The 18,801-nt window shown below is 42.8% G+C and overlaps 1 protein-coding gene across 19 annotated transcripts in view; it reads left to right on the top strand.

Moving 5' to 3' along the window:
* Positions 1-18,801, top strand: part of tcf7l2 (transcription factor 7 like 2) — a 73,685-nt gene that overhangs the window by 27,125 nt on the left and 27,759 nt on the right. For 13 of the 19 annotated variants that reach the window (XR_016117300.1, XM_089014793.1, XM_089014792.1 and 10 more), the window contains exon 5: positions 2,624-2,683. The exons of the other annotated variants lie outside the window; for them this stretch is intronic. Coding sequence is in view for 12 of the 13 variants with exons in the window: in XM_089014793.1 (XP_088870919.1) it covers positions 2,624-2,683 (60 nt within the window). In the remaining variant the exon portion in view is untranslated. The remainder of the gene's footprint in view (positions 1-2,623; positions 2,684-18,801) is intronic. 19 annotated transcript variants of the gene reach the window in all.

Below are 18,801 nucleotides of genomic sequence, written 5' to 3' on the forward strand. Positions count from 1 at the left end.
ATATCGATGAGAAGGTTTCTTCAGCCGTCATCTGTACAAAAGTGAAGGTTTCGGACGTTTCGCCTCCTATCCAAGAGGCTTCGTCAGCGAACTAAAGTCTGACTGGTCGTATCGGCCCCATTTATATATCCCTAATGTCCAGACCTGGTGGCGCCGGACACAGCTATGATAGGTCCCTACTCTCAGGTTGGGGGGGGCGCGGGACCCCCCCCTGTGGCCCCACTGATTGTTCCTACATTCCTGACTAACGATTGGCCTATTACACCCACTCCCCCCGGTATCACCTCATCAGCATAACGACCCTCATCAGCATTGCGAAAGTTGCCTAACCTGTTTTGCCTGAGCAGGCTATTGTATGAACGATCCAAATTGAACCTCACACCACCAGCCCGGTTTAATGAAGGATTTTGTTGTTTTATAAGAATCGCCTCTTTTACCCCCCTTTCAAACCATCTATGTTCTTTCGCTAAGATTTTAACCTCATTGTCGTCAAATGAGTGGTTGCTAGCTTTTAGGTGCAAATGTACTGCCGATTGAGGCCCACTAGTATTATCCCTGCGATGTTGATAAAGTCTTTTTTTTGAGAATTTGTTGAGTCTCCCCAATGTACTGCTCTTTACAATTTTCATTCTTACAATGTATGGAATAAACTACATTACTTTGTTTTTCATTTGGTAGCCTATCTTTTGGATGCACTAATTTTTGCCTTAACGTGTTTATCGGTTTGAAATAAGTAGGAATTTTATGTTGCCAAAGGACTCTTTGTAATTTTTCAGAAACTCCTGCAATGTACGGTACTGCTACTCCTCTCCTTTTAGAATCTTGAGAATTATTGGTTTCGTTCGCTATTCTTTCTTTCTGACATTTGTTGAATGACCACTGAGGGTACCCACAGTTAGTGAGTGCTCTCCTGATATGTTTTGACTCCTTTTCTCTACCTTCAATGCTAGTTGGTATTAGTTTAGCCCTATGCTGGAGGGTTCTGATAACTCCTAGTTTATGTTGTAAAGGGTGGTTAGAGTCAAAAAGTAAGTATTGGTCAGTGTGCGTAGCCTTCCTAAAGACTTCTGTTTTTAGCGCTCTGTCCTCTTTTATAATTACTTTACAATCCAAGAAGGCTAGTTGGTTCTCTTGAATGTCCTCACGAGTAAATTTATATCGATGAATATCGATATAACGAGACTTTACTGTACTTGTAATTTGAACAGATTTTGGAAGATTACAGTTACAGTTAGTTTGATATATGACCGATTTTTATTCTGGCTTGTGCAACTTTAAAAGACAACCGACACCATTTTTTTTTGTTTCCTAACTGACATCAGAAAAACGTTTTATAGCATTTAAAATACCCAAAACACGCAGGCTGATATTTTTAGTCAAATTAAAAACACCAATAAAAATTACTTAAAGTGCTGAAACTGCAAAAAAATTGAAACCGGAAGTGGCCAGTTTCAGAAGGTCCCGCCCTCTTGTTCGTGACGTCACGCCAAGACATCTTGCCTTGCTCGAGAATGACAACAATGGCTTCAGATTCGGAAAAGATGCTTTTTTGTTACTCATCCAGTTATGAATATGATTCAAATAGTTCTGAAGAGGAAAGCATAAATGTTTGCAACTGATTCCGTATCAATTAGAGCCATCTGGACTCCAATGTAGCGCCCAGAAAATGCAGAAGATGGCGACCAAGCTCCGTTGGAAATGGGCTGATTTGTTCGCTGGGAATTTGTGTCAACTAGTATCAAATAGTAGTCTTGGTGCAACACACAACGATTCACCATTGCGTTATTTGTGTGTTGTCCTTCTAATTTCGCCATCAACACAGATCAACACGAAGTTTTCCGACCAAACAAATTACCCAAAATCCGTTGTGTGTCGCCTTCTTTGTCAGCGGCGTTCCAGACGTGACGTCACTTAGGGCATCGTCACCAACTCAAAAACAAGACTTCCTGAATATTCAGCGCGAGTCTTAAAGCATAAAATATAGCTATATGCGGTGGAATCTTTGTAAAATAAGCTCCGTAGAAGTCATTTGAAGTGATTTTACAAATTATGGACACAACTTGTCCGGAGGCGTCGGTTGTGCTTTAAGAGATTTACAATTGGTCGCCCAATTTTAAGAACAATAAGCTACTATGCAAATTTCTCTAGTGTTAAATTGTATCTAATTTAAATCAGCACTTTTTTGTGGTGCATTTATTTCTTTCTGTTTTTAATTAGACCATTCTATTCAATGAATAACGCCGGCATTTCCACTGAATCCATTCCCCTTCCTTCTCTTCTCAGAAAGCAAGCAAAATGTCCGGCAAGCGTAATATCATTCGAACAAGGATCCGACGACTACAACCAAAAACGAACGCCATCTTTTCTGCTGCTTTCTGACAGTAAAAACGCTAATAACCGACTCGGACACGCAACCTCAGAAGAGGCCGAATCCGGAGAGACGAGCTCGTCGTTTGAATAAGTCAGAAAATAAGGGAGTGTGGGATATTTCTAAGGAGAACGTCTTGCTTTTTTTTTTTTGCATAAATCCCGCTTCGCTTTGCTTTGTGCGTGCGTTTGCGCGCGTGTCTGTGAAGAGCTCATATAATTGTGTGACTTGGGACCGTCCATCTTTGCCTTTCAGGGGCCCTTCTGCTGGGAATTCCCTGGACAGTCAGATCTGAGCCTTCACCAATTTCATTTGGTGAGAGACCTTTGAATTCCCCCAAGATTACCATGCTAGATTTTTCTTTATTGATTTGTTTTTATTTAATTCCACACCGCCAAAATTAACCCTTTGCTAAATGTTGATTTGAAAGAGAAAAAAAGATACCTTGGGATCCTGATGATGATAATCCCGCTTTGATTGTGCTTTTTGCTCAGTCAGTTGCTGCTGCATTCTTGCCGCTTTGTTGCTTCTTTGGCTTTTTGAGCTTTTTTTTCATAACCAAACTAAATCTGAAATTTTCACTTTCTGTGTGTTTGGCCCGCCCCTTTCTCATACTTTTTCCGTCTCATTCTTAACATTCCTTGGTGATCCAACTGATGCAGCCTCCATATCAACTCATTCACTGCCATTCACAAATGTATTCGCGAATTTAAATATGACGTAGAGCGTCATTCCCAAATTTGTTCTGGTTTTCTTTTTCCTTTCTTGAGTGCCGATAAAGTGCTGGTCATGGCCTCTTGCGATGTTTTTTCCCTTCCTCAAGGGGACAGCATTTCCCTTTTGTCCACGTTAGCACTTTGTTCCAGCTTCAGCTGTTGTTAAAGTGCTGTATAAACTAATATATATATATATATAGTATGTATTGCATTGTACTTTGGACAGGCGCCCTCATTTCAAACACATATAACTCCAGACCCATATAACTTAACTCTTTTTTTTCTGATGAAAGAAGAGAGTCCTTGGTCCTGGCGTAGATCAATTTTTGCAGATCGTCTGGCAGTGAATGAGTTAATAAACACATTGTAAAAATACTTTTGTTGAAATAACCGCCATTAATTTTACGCTACTCTGAAATCAGCCCGTTTTGAGGTGGCGGCATTATATCATGCAAATGAGCTGCTGGATGCTTCGTGGCATGATGACATGATACCACAATGTGTTTAAAAACAAATATATACGTGCCCACATATGGAGACCCAAAGCTTGGATTGTATTTTGACTTGCAACACTTTTCTGCTAAAATATAAATAGAGCAATGGACAGATAGAAGATGCGTAATGCACCAAAGCCCCTAGGAAAAATGGATGCCGGTTTGCCATCTTTCTTTGACCTGCACGTCCTGACGTGTTTCAACCTCTGGGGGCTGGAACAGATCCCACCGGGCTGTGGTGGGGTTGAATCAGGACTTCCTTCTGGGATCATTTCTTGACTCGTTGAGCTTTTAAAGGCACAAAATGGGCTTGATTGCACCAACAAGACGAGCTAAACACATAGAGAAACCGTGCCAAAGTGTGTCACCTTGGCCGTCTTTTCCTCTCATGCGATGCGTCTCTGCTAGAACTTGTTTGACGAGGTCTGGCAGGAGCGCGTTTGGGTGTGCCCGCCCGACCACTTGCTCGCCTGCCTGCCTTACTGCCTGTCTGCCTTCCTGCCTGTCTGTCTGTCTGTCTCCCATGTATGCATCGGTGTCACACAAACACTTTTTTCACGTCCCGCCGTGGAAAAGGCGTGACCGGAGTTTCGGATGACAGCTCGTCAGACGCAAGTCGAGTCGCAGGCGTCGCTTGTCACGGCCTTCAACAACTTGAACTCGTTTAACCCCCGTCCGGTGGTGTTAAGTAGGCGTTGGAAAAATGCTCTAATCACAGTTTACTCGCTTTTATGTCAATAATTACGGTCAAAGTGGCATCCATAATCCATTCTATTATTGACAAATCGTACAGGCCCCTTTTTTTTTTGCCCGCCGTAGTCCAAAATCGAGCCGCCCGTGGCAGCTGGCGGCCCGGCCCGTTGAGTGACAACAGAACCGACGGCTGGCTGTGTGACTGTCTTAACCCCAGAGGCCGTTTCACAGGGAAACTTGTTTTGACACAACTCCAGGTGTCTCATTGTTGGCTCTGGCATGGTTCAACAGATTTAGCAATTAGCACTGGGCTGAGGGCACGGGAAGGGTGGCGACGAAGCCAGGAGAAGCAGGAGGAGAAAATACAACAGGGAAAGGATGGCGGTGGAGGGGGAGGGAGGGGGGAGATGGGGGATGACAACTTGGCTGCAGTGATGGAATGAAGAGTAAAACCTGTCATTTGACAAAACGACGCAAAACTAAAATGCAAACAAACAAAAAGATTACTAAGGGAGAAAATCACAGTGTGAAATGTAAATTTCTCCACTGCGAGACTAATAAAGGCAAATCCAATCCAATGCCAAAGTACAAAAATCAATACATAGCAATACATATATTTTAAAAATATTCCTATTACATGTAGAGAAAAATAAATAAATATTGGAGAAAATAGACCTGGATAAAAGCTCAAATATTCAGTGCAAAATCACACAAAAACGAGAAAAATATTAGAGAAATAATAGGAATATTTTTGACATACACAAATATCGCAAAAAGAGTTTGATTAAAAAAAATAAGAATTTTCATAAAATATTATAATTGGACATTTAAAATTGACAAAGTAAGCTGCTAGCATGTGATATCATCAAAACATACTGTATCATCATCATCAATCAATACATACTACCGGAAACAAATTCCTTGTGTGTTCTACATACTTGGCAATAAAGATGATTCTGATTCTGTATATGTATAAATGCATACATTTAAAAAAATATCCATATTAGATGGAGAAAAAAAATAATAAATATTGGGGAAAATAGACCTGGATAAAAGCACAAATATTAAGTTTATTTTTTAAAATACGTAAATATCTAAAAAAGTTAAAAAAACAATAATTTGGATAAAATATTTCTTATAATTGGACATTTAAAATTGTTATTAAAAAAATGAGAATTTGGATTAAATATTTAACATTGACAAGAAAAGGTGTTATGGTAACAGGATCTGTAATGAAAATATAACCAATATGTAAAAACATAATAAAAACATATTACAATGCAAAACAAAAAGTTAAATAAAAGCTGTTGTTGATGTCGCCATGTGTGGGCCTCGTCACATTTCTGTCCCCATGAATGACCCGCTTTGTTATTCCCAAGAGGTCTGCCCACCCACTTTTTCAATGAAGTTTCCAGACGTCAAGCTTTTGAGAAGAAGGTGAATGCATTGTTATTTTCTTTCATAAGACACGGCGGCGGTCTGAAGCCACACAGACACAAACAAAGTACGCGGTGTGCGCAAACAAAAGGGAGACGGGCATCATTGTGAAGAAGAAGCGAGACCGGGGCCTTGCTCACAATGCTTGTGTCGGCCTTTCATGGAAAACAACAAACAAACTAAAAAATAAATAAAAAATAGATCATGTGGCTTCATGTCAAAGAGTGCCGATAAATGTTCAGGGTCAGGGTTCTTCTTCTTCGGTGGTGGTGCAAGTTGTGAAAATGCATTGGATAGGGGAGGGATATTTGAATTCCCGAAGGAACAATTGGAAGTTTCGGATGAATACACCGTCGCCGTCAAATTTGAACGTTGTGCTGGAATGCTGAGTGACTCCCTTGAGCTGCCTGGAATTCTTGTTTGTTGGAAAAAAAGAGGGGATTTTCTTGGAAGGTTTTGCAGGGGTATCTTCCCAATCCCTCTTACTCCACCGTCACGCTGTCGGTGTACTGGAAACAATGCTTTCAGGTTGGCCGGCCCAGTCAAAACCCAATTTATTTGATTTTTGATGTTCTTAGCACTTCCAAAAAAGGCCCACCTGAACTCCATCCAGTTTGTTTGGCACTCGTCTTGTTGTTGTGAGTAGATAGATTTTTTTTTTTCCTCGAGGCACCTTCTTCCAAATCGGTGCCGCACACGTTGTCGTTGCGCCAAAGTTTGGTTTTGGAAGGAATTTTAGATGAGGCGTCGTTTGCGCTCAGCCTGCATCCTGTCCTGGAAGTTTTTTTTGGCCACTTGAGTGAGTGAGACGAATGATGATGCGATCAGATGGCGTACGCATACCTGTGCAGGTGTGCACATGCTCGGCGAGTTACTCATCCTCAACCTACCGGTGTGTTGTTGTGGCCTTGCCAAAAAGAAATTTGCCAACAGGAGTGGCACGAGTCAAAACATTACATAGCGCTGGCCTAGTTGAACGCCAAATGCTTAACGTGGTACTCAACTCCATTTTATTTGGGGAGAAAACGTACAAAAAAGAAGCAAAGGTACAAGAAAAAAGGCAAAATGTTTATAGACTTACTGTATACATATATGAATGTATATGTATATATGTGTGTATATGTATATATGTGTATGCATATGTATATATGCATGTGTGTATGTATATGCTGTATACATATATGTATGTATACTGTATATATATATATATATTATAGCATAAATGATGTCAACAAAAAAAACAATCCTAAATTGGCACCAACAATCTGATAAAAAAGCAGACAAAATACATTAAAATATTAGATATAAAAATAATTTTCCATGAAATACAGATGTGAAACAATACCCAAAAATTAATCAGCCTCAACAAATAACATTTAAAAAATGTAAATTCATGACAAACTGTTAACAAAATCAAATATAATTCAGAAAATACTATGAAAAATAATTCCAAAGAAAAAAGATTCTACCAACATAAAATAAATATAACTAATCACAAAAAAAACCACAAATTTAAATTTTGATCACTTTGTGCCCCCAAAAAACAAGACACGTTCCAAAATGACAGAATAAAATATCTTCTGAAAAAATACAAAATATTCCACCTGCTCAGGTAGCCACTTGCATAAAAATGAACAACTCAAAATTCCATTTAGGGGAGGAATAACAAACCGGAAGGAGTGTGTGACGAGGTGAAAAGGAGAGCTGGATTTGCCAGATTAAGGGGGATGATCTTGCTTGATGGCTCAATCCTGACGGCATATCGGGCGTGGTACGTCCAAACTAATAATGGCGGACCGGTGAAAGATTCCCAGAAAAAAATAAACGAGCCTGTCATGGAATCGATGTCAAAGAAGCCGCCTGGCCCCCATTCAGGATTAACATGACCCAAACGCATTTACGTTGTATTTATTCATTCTTTGATGTTTATGTTGATGTTGAACCGCCAGACGTTGAATCCACTCCCTCCTCAAAATAATCTGGTTTGGGAGATGTTAGGATTTTTTTCTTCCAGCCCCCCCAACGGGTATTGTAATTGGCAGTGTCTCCATCTTGCGTCGGAACGTCAGACAAGCTGAGTGGCTGCCGAGGCAGAACGGGGGGCCAGCCTGGCTGATTGGCGTGCAGCGAGGCGTGCCTAAATCAAGCGCCGCCATGAATGGCTGCCTTGCGTGTGGCTGGCATTCGCCGGGCAATCTTTGAATCTTTTTCTGTGGAATAACGAACGCGGAAGATGCTCCCTTGAAGCGTGACTTCCATCCTTGGCTTTGTTTGCTGCGTTTTTAGCCCCACCGTCCCCGCATTTGTAAGGTCTCATTGTAACTCGACTCGATTCGTTGCGTCTTGATGTTTGCATCTGACAAATTTGTCTGTGGTGTACAAAAATAACTGCTGTGACTCACTTTTGGGTTGAGGTCTAGTTTCGATTTTGTATTTTTGAAGATAATCTCGATACTTTTGGTCAGCCCTCAGGCCGTCGGTTATGAAAGTGTTTCAAATAGCGCGAGAACAAAAACAAAAAAACCTCTTGACTCTTGGATCACGTGATATGAGAAGTGTCGAAACCTGTCGGGCTGGATAGAATCGCTTCGGTGAAAGAAAAGGAAAAAAAGGGGCGGTCAGCCACAAAAGTCCGTTTGTGTGCTGATTAATTTCAGCCTACTTAATTATTAGTCAGCCGGTTGTTTGGTTTATTGCATCAGTCATGGTTCTGAGACTTTGGAAGAAAGACTTTGGGAAGATGATTTCACCGCAGTTGTCGCTTTTCTGTAGTCTGCGGCAACCGTGGGTGCCAAAACAAACTACAGGAGCTGCTGTAAAGGCAGCCACTCGCGCTGTGCCATCTTGAAGTCAAAAACAAAACAAAATAATGTGACACAACACAGTCTTCAATTGTTAGCTCTTTCTGCACCCACTTTTGAAGTTTTGAAAGCAATTACAAAGCTGTCACATCCATTGACGAAAAGAGACTGTCTGTCCCACGTAAATCCGCTTCAATTCCAAGCCGTGACACACACGCTTTGTCGCTCTGCGCTGACACTGTGAAAATGCTGAACATTACAGACGCAAAAAAAGCACAATCGCCCCAGAGCTGTCCAGCGATGACAGTAAAATGGCACTGACATTCCTCCCAATCAAAAACGGTGCTGGCATATTTCGTGCTGAGAACACTCTGCCGTCATTTCTGCTTCTTCTAATTAGCATTAATCAATAATTATGGGGGGGTGTCGTTGACACCAGCTGGCAACCATTTGGGCTAACATCATACACTCTCGAACAAGATGATGCTTGGTAGGAGCGGCGCTTTGGTTCGGGGTCAGGGGCTTGGGGTTAATATTTTCTGTCGACACTCGCGATTCCACAATAGTCGATGAAAGCAGATTACTGTCACTTCACTCCCGAATTGCGCCTTTCGGAATCTCCCGGACAGAATTGGCATCCTCCACGAGGGGGAAATTTACGAGACGGCCAAAATGACTGCGCCTGACAAGCTTCCCTTGGCCTGCGCCGCGCTCGCTAATGCGAAGCACATGCTCGCCCGCCGAGCATCCGCATGGGCCACGCACCTGTTTAAACGCTCTTTAGCCTCGCTGCCGTAAATTCAGGCACGGTCACGCCGGAGGCGGGCCGGCTGGAAGCGGGGGTCAACTCGCAATGGTTGTAATCCTCCTTGACAGAATGTCGTCCTTGTGTTTGGCCAGGCATTACAGCGTGTTGGAGTGCGTGTCACAAGGAGGGGGGAGGACAAATTGCCGGTGGTGCGATTGTTGCACTCTCCATACTAATGCGGGCGCTTGTGTGTAATCACCTGGCCGCCTGCCACCGAGGCCCAATGGAGCTTCCAGTTCTGGGCCAAATGCGGGCCTTTGACAGGCTAAGATGAGGTCACGGCCCGGAAGCTCTCTGTGCATGCTTGCGGCCACTTTTGTTGTGCAAACTGAAATATCTCGCCGGCGTCAGGTGGAAACCTGATTACTACAAAATAACCCTGGCCCCCCAAACAACATGGACGGTTGTTTGTCTGTGTGCTCTGTGATTGGCTGGCAAGCAATTCAGGGTGTCCCCCATCTAATGAGGAACAAGTGGATAATGGATAGATGGATGCCGCAATTTTTTTTTTTGTGGGTCAGGAATCGTTTGCAAATAGCCAAAAGCCTTGGAGGCGCTTCACAAGTCCCCCCCTTTTACCTGATATGGCGTCAATCGCACGTCTACCGGGCCCCGCCGCCATTTTAATTGCGTCTCGTCAGCGCTGACGGCTGCAAAATAGAAGCGGGGAGGCACATGAAAGGCCTTCTACCTCCTTCTACGAGTCGCCCCGGCTTCAGAGAGCCAGAAAAGGCGATTGGTGTGCTGCTGCGGATTCCCTGCCGCAATAAGTTTGATGGGCTAATTGTAGCCCCCAGTGGACACGGATCCACATCACAGCGATCGCGCCGACGTTGAAAAGCACACTTTTCGACACGCTACGTGCCTTTGATTCTTTTTTTTATTTTATTATTTTTTAGTAGCCTTCCTTGAATATACGGACGGACGTTCTGTCCATCCGTCTTTCTGTTTTTTTGTTTTCTCATGTGAGCACTGGAGGCCTCTTGGTGACACTTTCTCTGGGCCATTGGACAGTAGGAATCCTGTTCGCCATTCCTTTATGGTCACTGCATCTAATAGGCCTCGCAGACCTTTTTGGAAGCTGAGAAACGGCAACGCAAAATGGCCTCGCTGTCGTACTAATCAAAAAGGACTCTGCTTGTTTTCCTTTTCGCATCAAAACGGAATCAATATCCAAAACTTTGCAGCTCCATCTTTCGCATCATGTCACAGGAAGGGGGAAAAAAGAGGGGGGAGGGCACAAGGAGATGACACCAACTCGAAAAGGCGGGAGAAAATCGATGGGAGGGAATTCACTTCGGTTTGTGGAAACGGCGCTACGGGAGGGGAAAATGTGGAGAAAAAAAATCTCTTCTTTTTCCTACCCAGGGAGAAAACATCTGAACATTTTGAAAAAGAGTTCTTTTGGTGTGGTTGACTTGCGCGGTTACGCTTTGTTTCATCCGAGTGTACAGTCAGCGCGTGTGCAAGTAGGTTGCCTTTGGAAAAGAGTCCTCGTGGCGTGTTGTGGGGGTCCTCGGCGGACACGCATGCCCTGCAGGAGACCGAATTATGAATACAACATGAGTAAACAAGACACCTACGTACTTGCCATTAAAATAGTGTTTGCAGTTTTGGATGGGAGAGCATCCTTGGCTGCCCAAAGCTCTCAAAGAGGCCGGCGTTTAATGAGATTCCGTTTGCGTAATCGACTTTAACTCACTCATTGCCAGACGATGTGCAAAAATGTGTGCACTCCAGTGCCAGGGTTTTTGTCATTTTCACTCGATTTCCAGGACCCACAGAATATTGACTTTTAGGACAACATAAACATTCAATGCAGCGTTAGAAACCTTCGACACTCTTCTTTCATTCGAAAAAAAAAGAGTTAATTCCTAAATTATGTGGGTTTGGAGTTTTATGAGCTTGAAATGGGAGCGATCGTACAAAATACAATATAATACATATTGATTTAGTTTATTTCAAGCTTACTTGGTTGTAGAGTTATCTACATTGAGAGTGGGGGCGGCTGTGGGGGAAATGCTACCCCCTCATGGGAGGTAAAAGTATTGCCAGAGGTCTGATCGAAGCTTCAAATGCAGCCCCCACAAGAAAAAAACAAAACCCGAACAAAGTCAGGAATGGCGCTCCACGTCATGCTTTTCAATACCCGAATAAATGTGGCAGTGAATGGGTTAAACACAACATATGGAGCAAATGTAGTCATGTAGCTAGCCTTTTTTATTCACTTCTTCTTTTTATACAAAACCGTTTCCTAGCATCCTAGGTGTGTTGTTGCCCCCTTGAGAACCGCCCAGGTAGTTCCACAATTTTTTTAATGCACACGAGATTTTACAACGAAATGATTCGCAACACTTCGCAATGTCATCTTGGATCCTTGGATTTTTTTTTTTTTTTTTTTAAGTAAACGCAGCAGCTGTGAACAAAGAGCACAATAGCGCGCGCAAACTCCAACCACAATTCCCAGCCCGAGCCGTGAATGCCATCCAGGCTGGAGTCGGCTGGTGGAGTGGGTTGGGGCGGGGTCAGTGTGACTGGCACAGTTGGCACCTTGACACTCGGATGCGTCGACTGAAGGGGCGGCAGTGATGCGCCTTCAGCTTTCATATTGTCGCCGCTTCCTGTTTTGAAAGCCGTGAAGGAGCAAAATTTCCCCGCAGATGCAAAGGCCGTCGCTTTTGAAACGTGTCCAAGCGCAAATGTGAAAAAGAGGGGGAATGCGCGCTGATCTGTAAACATCTTCACCGAGGGGTCGACGGAAAAGGAATTGTGAGGAGGAGGGGGTGGAAATGATACATTCATTTGCCCCCTTCTTCTTCTTCGCCTTCGCCGTCTTTTTTTGTGTGTTGTTTTTGATTCGCTGATGAAAGAGAGGCGGCGTTTTTTGTTCGCAGCCAGCTGTATTGCTCTATTCAGCGTATAGGGTGGGGTGGGGGGTAGGGGAGGCACGGAGCGGCACGAACAGCCACCACCCACTTAACCCCCTTCCGAAAAATGGCTCTGTGGCATCTGCATCCACGCATCTCCGCATTCGCCGCAGCCGACGAGTATTTATAGAGTTTGTTTTGTAACCTCTGATCACCAAGCCACCAAAAAACTTTTAACTCATTCACTGCCATTCACAAATTTATTTGGGAATTGAAATTAGGACGTCGAGCGCCATTCCCGAATTTGTTCAAGTTATGAGTTTTTTTGCGGGGGGTGTAATAAAGTGCTGGTCAGACCTCTGGCAATGTGTTTCTCTTCCACAAGGGGGCAGCATTTCCCCTTTTCCCATGTTAGCACTTCATTCCAGCTTCAGCTGTTGTTAAATTGCAATATAAACCAATATGCATGTATTGCATTGCATTTTGGACAGCCGCCTTTATTTTAAGCTCATATAACTACAGACCCATATCGTTTACGAATTAACTCTTTTTTTCCTAGTGACAGAAGAGAGTCTAAGGTTTCTAAAACTGTATTAAATATTTATGTAGTCCTTGTTGCTGTTCACTTTTGGCCTTTTTCGCTGATTCGGCAAATATGAAACGCCACATACTGGTGCAAAATTGATGTCTGGGACTTTTAGCTGTTTATTGACTTATTTTTGTGTCAGTGTCAATGCCGATTTTTAGTAACAAAAATGTTGGAAGCCGACGTATATTTGTAGTTCAAGTGCTGATCAAACTGTGACATGATCGCTCAGTTTGGCTCTTTCCTATCTTGCACTAACCGCCGCCTGTTTTTCTTGATGGCTTCAGCTCTAGCTGCACGCCTGCAGCAGCGCCACCTGGGGGCCCAATGGTGATAAACACCCCCCCGCCCCCTCCTCCATCTAATTCCAGGAGAGAGGTGGGGCTGGGCGCCCGCCATGCGGGCCTTTGCCGGGTCGCCGAGCATTATCGCTGCGGAGCTGCAGATACGATTGAGCCACTGAAACGGCAAAGCCCCCCCACTCCCCTCCAACCTGTGTATGTGTGTGAGCGCCATAGTGGTGACCCCTAAAAGCTGCGACCCATGAGGAAAAATGGAGGAGATAATCACACTGAGCTGTAAGTCTTGGGGGCCATTTGTTCTCAGTCTTCTCTACCTTGTGAGGTCTTAATCCAGCACAGCCTGCTGCTCTTCATTTTGACAGCACGTTTGCTTTTTTTTTTTCTTTCTCCAATGACAATGCGAATTGGGCCCTGCGAGCGAAATAAAACCTGATGCGTGGGTGGCTTTTTTTCTACGCAGACGTGTAATAATGTCCCCGTAAAAGTCAAGACGGGAAGGGCCTCATTTTCTGTCTTCTCAGAGAAGAGGCATAATTAAGATATACGGGCCCGCTGAATATATAGACTGAAAATATAGACCGGTGGCAGCGTGCGGTTTTCATCTTTGGCTGAAGACGTATCTTTGTGTACGCCTGCGCCGCGTTCTATAAACGGCTAGCGACTCTAGCTTTCGGCTTTTCGCCAAGTCTTTGTAGCTATATGTGAACACGTATGCATCGTTGGGGAATGCGTATGCGAGCGAATATTTTCTTACGTACAATGAGGACATCCATTATACGTAATGGGCTTGTTTATAAACCGGTTGGATGTTTGTTCGTTGGCAGATTTGGATTTTTTTGTTTTGTGATATCAATTCATTCGTAATCGCCTTGTTGCCCCAGAATTGCATCATGTGGTACCACATGTCATCATTGTGTCATCCATTTTGTTTAAAACACCCTCCATCAAGCCGTGTAAGACACTAAAATTGGGGTGAAGTGTTTTTTTTAATTTCCAGGAAATGGAATTCATTTCACAACATTAGAAGTACATCACTCGGACCAATTAACCTCACCTCAGCTCATTAAAAATGTCTCCTTTCAAGCCCCCATCGAGCGGCGACATGTCCGCCAACATGAAAGTGCAAATTTGTTCAACCTCTTAAAAGTCATTTGGAAAGGTAGGCTACGATATGATATCTTGTAGCAGTCATTTGGATCCTTAAAAACGGGATTTCAAATGTGACTCTCGGGGGCAAGGTTTTTGTGATTGCAAATTTTGGCAATCGAATAGAAAGTTGACTTTGTACGCACGCGTCAATGTTGAGGCGAGGGGAAAACATCTCGGCGCAGAATGCAAAGTGCCTTTGGACTCTTTGTCCACCCGTTGTCGTCATAAATCCATTTGGGTGGTTAGTCCTAATCTGGGAAATACGGGATGTAATTGCACCTCGCTGACATTTATTTTGTTTGTTTGTCATTTTGATATTTAGCCTGGTAATGGGTTAATAGCCTGGAGTGGCTCTCTCCAACCAGTGTGCGTGCACACGGCTTTTGTTTATTCAGACTCTTGTGAAGCAGGCTGTCCTTTGTCGAATAATTACAATGCAAATAATTGCAAATAGACTATTTGGCCATTTCGGAAGCTATCTAATATTAAAACACACACACACGGTCCGACAATTTTGATTAAAATCTGGAGAACAGGCTCACTTGAGTATCACCAAATTAAGTACATTTACTTTCAAATTATTTACTTTCAACACATGAAATGCAATCAAACATTGAAAACTTTGTTTTCATCCGCTGCAGGACAGTGTTTTTAATATATAGATATATATAATATGTATTTTTATTTTATTTTATAATTATTTTTTACATTTCCAACCACAGTACATTTTTATTTTTGACTGGATATAAAAAAAATAATTTATTAGAGAACATCAAGCCGACGTGGCCATGTCACACCCTTTTTTAACTAAACCATAAATGTCCAAAAACACAAAATAAAATCGGTTGGTAGGGAAAAAATAATGTTCAGTGGACTTGTGTGAATCATAGCGATGAGTATAGCATCACATTTGCGCTTATTGAAATGTTTCCTTTTGGCTTTTTGTCTGGGCGAGTATATTGCTTACGAGACCTTTTGTCTTGTCTTGAGCCCCAAGGCAAACAGCAGCCCGAAATCTGATTAGCCTCCATTATAGAGAGTGATGTTTTCATCCCGCTGATTCTCGGCATCGCATCCCAGCGTCGGTCCGTTTCATACCGGGAACCGGCCCGCTCGTTTGACAGATAGTAGATACTCCCCCGCGCCGCTTGTTTGGACGGCGGCTGTCTTTAGTGTCACGCGAGAAACAAGACGGCCGAGGAAAGGGAAAAAAAAAATCTGAATAACGTCAAAAAAGAGAGTAGATCGATGATGGGATGGAGGAATTTGATACGTTACGAGCGTCTTCCCTTCGCCGCCAAAGTTGCTTTTGTTCGGGTCCCTCGGAGATGTAACTCAAGCAGAAGGAAGCCACTGACAATAGCTGGATTTGGACTCCTAAAATAGCCTTTTACTTAAAGGTTACGGCTTCACTGAGTTACGCCATCGGCGGCGGCGAGTGAACCGCCGGCGTCCGATTTCAGATTTTAATGAAACGGGCAGTCGCGAATCAATGCCGCCGTGAAATATGAGATTAAATTAAATCAAATACTACTCTGATCTTTCAAAAAAATTATTTTTTTGTATAGTTTTGTTTATTCGTTTCAAACAAGTCTATTCCAAATAATTCTTAAAATGTTTTGAAATGGCAAAAATCCAGCTTCATCTGAAATAGCAAAGTGTATATTTATATATTGAATAAATATAGACATCTATATTTGGAAATAAAAACACTTATATGATCCCATAATATTACCCATTTTAAAATGTTAAAAAAACAATTGGAACCAAAACTATTCCAATAAAAATGTTTTTATAGTTGCAAAGAAATATAATAAATAAAAATAGGTGTATGAACATATTTTAATATTACAACTTGCGCAAACGCCTGCTTTGTTTACCAAACAAGTACAAGAACAGATGCTTTAAATTTGCAACATCAACCAAAAAAAATCATCTAATTATATTTATTTTCATGTGATAATCCCATTTATCGTTTGTAGCGCTTTAGCTGTGAACGCGAGGTCACGTTTAGGCAACTTTGCCACATAATGTTTTCCCCCCGTCTGAAGCAACGCCGGACTGTCTTCAAAAAAATCATCTCGGCGGGTCGCGCATGTGGCAACGGTGTTGGGTTTCAACTTCTGTGGGGAATTGTGATCTGTTCTAATGAGAAATAATACAAAAAAATGGGAGGGGGGGGGGGGGGAGAATGCAGCTTTGACACAAAGCGTTGCCGCGCTGTAGCTCCAAGATAGACGTCGGATTAAAAAAAGAAATAGAAAAAAGAGGTGGGGGGGCAATTCCTGGCCATTTGGATGAGATAAATTTAATTTCTTTTGCTATTTGGAGGTCTTCTTTGAAAACAGGCAATCGTAATGAGCACATTCAAAACCGCAGAATAGATTTCCCTTCCCGCTTCAATTGAAGCCGGCGTTATCGGCGTCCGTCATTCGCGCTTTCCCATTTTCCAGCTGCTAATTGATGTTTTTGATGTTGGCCAAAGGAGAAAAAAATGGAAGCAAATGTCACATGTGAACCGGCGTGGAAGTTAATAAGATTGACTTCGTCGGGTTGAAGCGCGTAATTTCGTTGGTTGGGGGGGGGGGGGGGGGGGGGGGGGTTGTGGCTATGGCGAATTTACCGCATCTGTGGCTAGAAGTGAAATCGACACCATCGGAACAAGAATTTCTCTCGTTCACCAAAAAAACAAAAACGAGAAAAAAATAAGGATACTATTTCCTTTTTCTTCATAGGCGACTGTTTTCTTGCAAGTGAAAGTGCAGATTTTCCATGGGGGGGTCTAGATTTTCTGATTTAGCATCGGAACAATCCGCATTTTTAATGCCGGCTTGAGTCTGAAAAGCTGTGGCGCTTTCGAAAAGGTTAGCTTTTTTTGGGGGGGGTGGGAGAAAAGAAAATGCTGCGATATCATTCGGGGTCAGCGCATATGCTTGGCCGATGTGTAACAGAGCCTGAGTTTAAATCCCCGTCAAATAAAAGGATGGAAACGCCACCGGGGTCGTGCCATCTTGAGCCATTTAGCGAGCTTTCGCGGCTAGCCAAACACAGACGTTATTTACACACAAAAATCGTAAACAAAAAAAAAAAAACGAGTATTTAAAAAAAATTGAGAGTAAAAATAGTTTCCATTGAAATCACGCACTGTTTACGACGCAGTAAAATAATACAATTGTCATGTGGATTATTTCGGTCGAGTGCATTTTTTTAGCTTAAATGGGCCACGACCCCTACTAGACACTTTTCTTTTTGAAACAAAAAAGAAAAACAAAGTCGCCTCTGCTGGCGTTGAGCCCTTCGAGACTTGCGGATAAGGGACATTATTCTCGGAATAGGCAATTAATTCCGTTGGCAACGATCGGTTGAACCCGCCCCCCCCCCCCTACTCCCCCTCACCCTCAACGCCCTCCATTCGCCATTTGAAATGCTAACACCATGAAATATTTTTCTATTGGTCGACGTCCCCTCGGTTAAGCCGCCACCGGCCCGCCGGCGAAGAATTTCATCGACTGATGAGACCACAGGCGAGCCCGATAAAAAGGTTAACTGTACGTGACATGCACTCCGAGTAGCCCCTCCCGCCACCCCCCATTCGCCCGCCGTTACCTTCAACTTGCAAGTTCACCGTCAACTTTTGATTGACTTTATCCCCGTTGTCGCCAAAAGCTCCAAACAATTTTGTTCACCCCTGAAATCAAACAAAGCCACAATTTTTACCGCGTACATTTTGGCCCAAATGTGAATGGAAGTTGGCATACGTCAACCATGGCCTTAGGCTTTGTTTTTTTTTCCTTCCACAAGGGGGCAGCAGTTTCCTTTTGTCTATGTTAGCGCTTTGTCCCAGCTTCAGCTGTTGTTAAATCGCTATAGAAACCAATATGTATGTGTATTGCATTGTGTTTTGGACAGGCGCCCCTATTTCAAGCTCAAATAACTCCAAACCCATATAATTTAGGAATTAACACTTTTCTTCTGATGAAAGAAGAGAGTTTATGGTTTCTTACGCTCCATTGAATGTTTATGTAGTCCTAAAACGCAATATTCTGCGGGTCCTGCAATTCGAGTGACAATGACAAAAACCCTGACATTGGAGTGGGCACATTTTTGCACATCGTCTGGCAGTGAATAAGTTAAATGTAAAAAAATGGCAACTGTTTTGCTATAAATATTCAAAACTCTTATTATAATGGAATTGAAAAATAAGTATACTGCTGATTTCGCAATGTTGAGCAGGTCTTTCATTTTCTTTCATATATAATGTGCTTGAATTACATTAGTGATTATGCAATGAATCCAAAAATGTATTTTCTCTCTCCACAAATTGTGAAAAAAAATGTTAGCATTTGTCGTAAGCATCCTTCAAAATGCCACAGATCTTAATCGCTCTGGTTGGCAGGATTGCTTCACGGAACAAGAGGTGTCAAATTTTGAAGTGAGTGTCTTTTTAAAAGCTCCCAATTGCGGCTTCCTCCAACAATGTCGCCGGCGCGAAAAACATCGACTAACTACCACCACCCAGCGGTAAACAAGAACAAGAAAAAGTGGCAAGGTGTGATTGGCAGCGCGCCGCATTTCATGTT

The sequence above is a fragment of the Hippocampus bargibanti genome, linkage group LG15 (genome assembly GCF_051943395.1).
Source record: "Hippocampus bargibanti isolate YZ-2025 linkage group LG15, ASM5194339v1, whole genome shotgun sequence".
Classification (NCBI taxonomy): Eukaryota; Metazoa; Chordata; class Actinopteri; order Syngnathiformes; family Syngnathidae; genus Hippocampus; species Hippocampus bargibanti.